This window comes from Biomphalaria glabrata, unplaced genomic scaffold (assembly GCF_947242115.1).
Source record: "Biomphalaria glabrata unplaced genomic scaffold, xgBioGlab47.1 scaffold_34, whole genome shotgun sequence".
NCBI classification, from domain to species: Eukaryota; Metazoa; Mollusca; class Gastropoda; family Planorbidae; genus Biomphalaria; species Biomphalaria glabrata.
Genome location: NW_026602921.1, coordinates 64,734 through 67,377, shown reverse-complemented (window position 1 = coordinate 67,377; position 2,644 = coordinate 64,734). Strand labels below are relative to the sequence as shown.

The following is a 2,644-nucleotide window of genomic DNA, read 5'->3' as shown; positions in this document are numbered from 1 at the left end:
TCTGAAGACATGCTTATCTGAAGACATGTAAATCTGAAGACATGCGTATCTGAAGACATGCTTATCTAAAGACATGCGTATCTGAAGACATGCGTATCTGAAGACATGCTTATCTGAAGACATGTGTATCTGAAGACATGTGTATCTGAAGACATGTGTATCTGAAGACATGTGTATCTGAAGACATGCATATCTGAAGACATGCTTATCTGAAGACATGCGTATCTGAAGACATGCGTATCTGAAGACATGTGTATCTGAAGACATGCTTATCTGAAGACATGCGTATCTGAAGACATGTGTATCTGAAGACATGCGTATCTGAAGACATGCTTATCTGAAGACATGCGTATCTGAAGACATGCGTATCTGAAGACATGTGTATCTGAAGACATGCGTATCTGAAGACATGCTTATCTGAAGACATGTGTATCTGAAGACATGCTTATCTGAAGACATGTGTATCTGAAGACATGCGTATCTGAAGACATGTGTATCTGAAGACAAGTTTATCTGAAGACATGCGTATCTCAAGACATGTGTATCTGAAGACATGCGTATCTGAAGACATGTGTATCTGAAGACATGCTTATCTGAAGACATGCTTATCTGAAGACATGCGTATCTGAAGACAAGTTTATCTGAAGACATGCGTATCTGAAGACATGTGTATCTGAAGACATGCGTATCTGAAGACATGCGTATCTGAAGACATGCGTATCTGAAGACAAGTTTATCTGAAGACATGTGTATCTGAAGACATGTGTATCTGAAGACATGCGTATCTTAAAACATGCATAAAACATGCGTACCAGTAAACATGCGTACCCTTAGCCATATATACCTTGCAGATATGCGTCTCTGAGCATATGCTTATAGGAAGACATGCGTACCTTAAGACATGCGTACCTTAAGACATGCTTATCGGAAAATATATGTATCTGAAAACATGAGTACATGCGTATCTGAAGACATGAGTACTGAAGACATGAGTTCTTAAGACAAGCTTATCTGAAGACATGCGCACCTTAAGACATGCTTATCTGAAAACATGACAATCTGAAGACACGCGTACTTCCAGACAATGTTCCCTGAGACATGCGTAAATTGAGAATTGCGTACGTAAAGACATGTGCATCTGAAGAAATGCCAATCCCAAGACATGAGCACACGTAGACATGCCTATCTGAGTACGTGTGTACATTTAGACATGCCTATCTGAATACGTGTGTACATTTAGACATGCCTATCTGAGTACGTGTGTACATTTAGACATGCCAAGTCTTAAAACATTTCAGAAATATACGAGAGCAACTTCTCTTTCTTGGACAGGTCCTAGTCACAGTTATGACCCGGGCTAATTCGATTATCAAAGTAGGGAAGCTGTCGTTCTATGCTCTGGGGGGTAATCGATACCGCTTTAGAGTATGAAAGCTTGGCATCACGCTGGAGAGCTCTATAAATATACGCGCGAGATTTGAAGTATCGAGTTTCATAGGGCTTGATGAGAAAATCCCACAATCGCCCAAGTTTTCGTATGGAGATTGATGGGAAGAGTTACTCTCAATATTCACGTTATTAAAAAGACATGCAAACAATAACAAACAATAACAAACAAAACCAAACAATAACAAACAAAAACAAACAATATAAAAATAAAATCGGGGAGCGTTACTGTTTGATTTTTTATACAAGAAAAAAAAATGAAAAAAATACATCTCTTAAAAAGACAAATACCTCTTTTTAAAAACTTATAATAAAATAAACTATTTTTAAAGATTAATTAACAAAAACTTAGTTCTTTTTGGGTATCCAACATGTGATGTTGACACCATCAGCTGCTTATATGAATGATTCTACCAATTAGGCCAGCGGGCATTGTATAAGAATCGAACTATTTATAGGTACTTTTATTACATGTAGAACTCTTAAGATCTAGTCTAGATCTAGATCTGATCTACCTCTATATCTAGAATCTAGACGTAATCTATTTTAAATTTACGCAAAATATAAGCAAAGTTTAGATAATCTATCAATTAACTTGAAGCAACTTTAAATTCAATAATCAACCTTTTTTTGTTCTTGAATAATTCAATGCTATAGATCGAGGCCTTGGAATCTAGACGTAGAAGACAATGCGCACAATTTTCCTGAACATTAATTTTATTAAACTTTTGAATCAATAATGCCTCACATTCGGAAATTCCCGAAGACGATAGTCATTTCAAGAATGCAATACTCCTTTCAAAACAGATGTTGGCTCTAGATCTAAGTTTAGTACTCAAGACTCAAACCAAATTTAAATTTATTTATTTTTTTACCAAGAGAAATTGTAACGGTTTAACTAGAGTTTTCCCCATGTGGCCAACGAGGTAGTAATTCTAATCTAAGCGATATACATCAGCTGTTTAATTTCCAGAAAAAAATCGTCGGAGTCGTTTTTTTTGTTGTTGTTTTTTTTTTTAATTCAAATCAAATTTAATTAATCTCTACCGAGTAGCTTTTGTTTAGTTGGCAACTTTCAAGCTCATTTTGTCGTCCTTGACATTCTTAGTTTATCACGCAAATCTGGTAAGGGCAAAATTAACACTTCTTTAAAGTGTTCTCCTAACAATTGATACAGATCAAAATCTTTCTAGTTTAC

The 2,644-nt window shown here is 35.8% G+C and overlaps 1 protein-coding gene across 1 annotated transcript; it reads right to left on the bottom strand.

Moving 5' to 3' along the window:
- Positions 1-333: 333 nt before the first annotated feature.
- On the bottom strand, positions 334-747 carry LOC129924110 (dynein heavy chain-like). The gene has a single exon (XM_056017920.1). The coding sequence runs from the start codon at positions 745-747 to the stop codon at positions 334-336; it is 414 nt and encodes a 137-aa protein (XP_055873895.1).
- Positions 748-2,644: the final 1,897 nt, after the last annotated feature.

What these genes read in the sequence shown, in the direction of transcription:
- LOC129924110 (XM_056017920.1), bottom strand. Translation starts at nt 747, where the DNA reads ATGTCTTCAGATAAACTTGTCTTCAGATACGCATGTCTTCAGATACGC.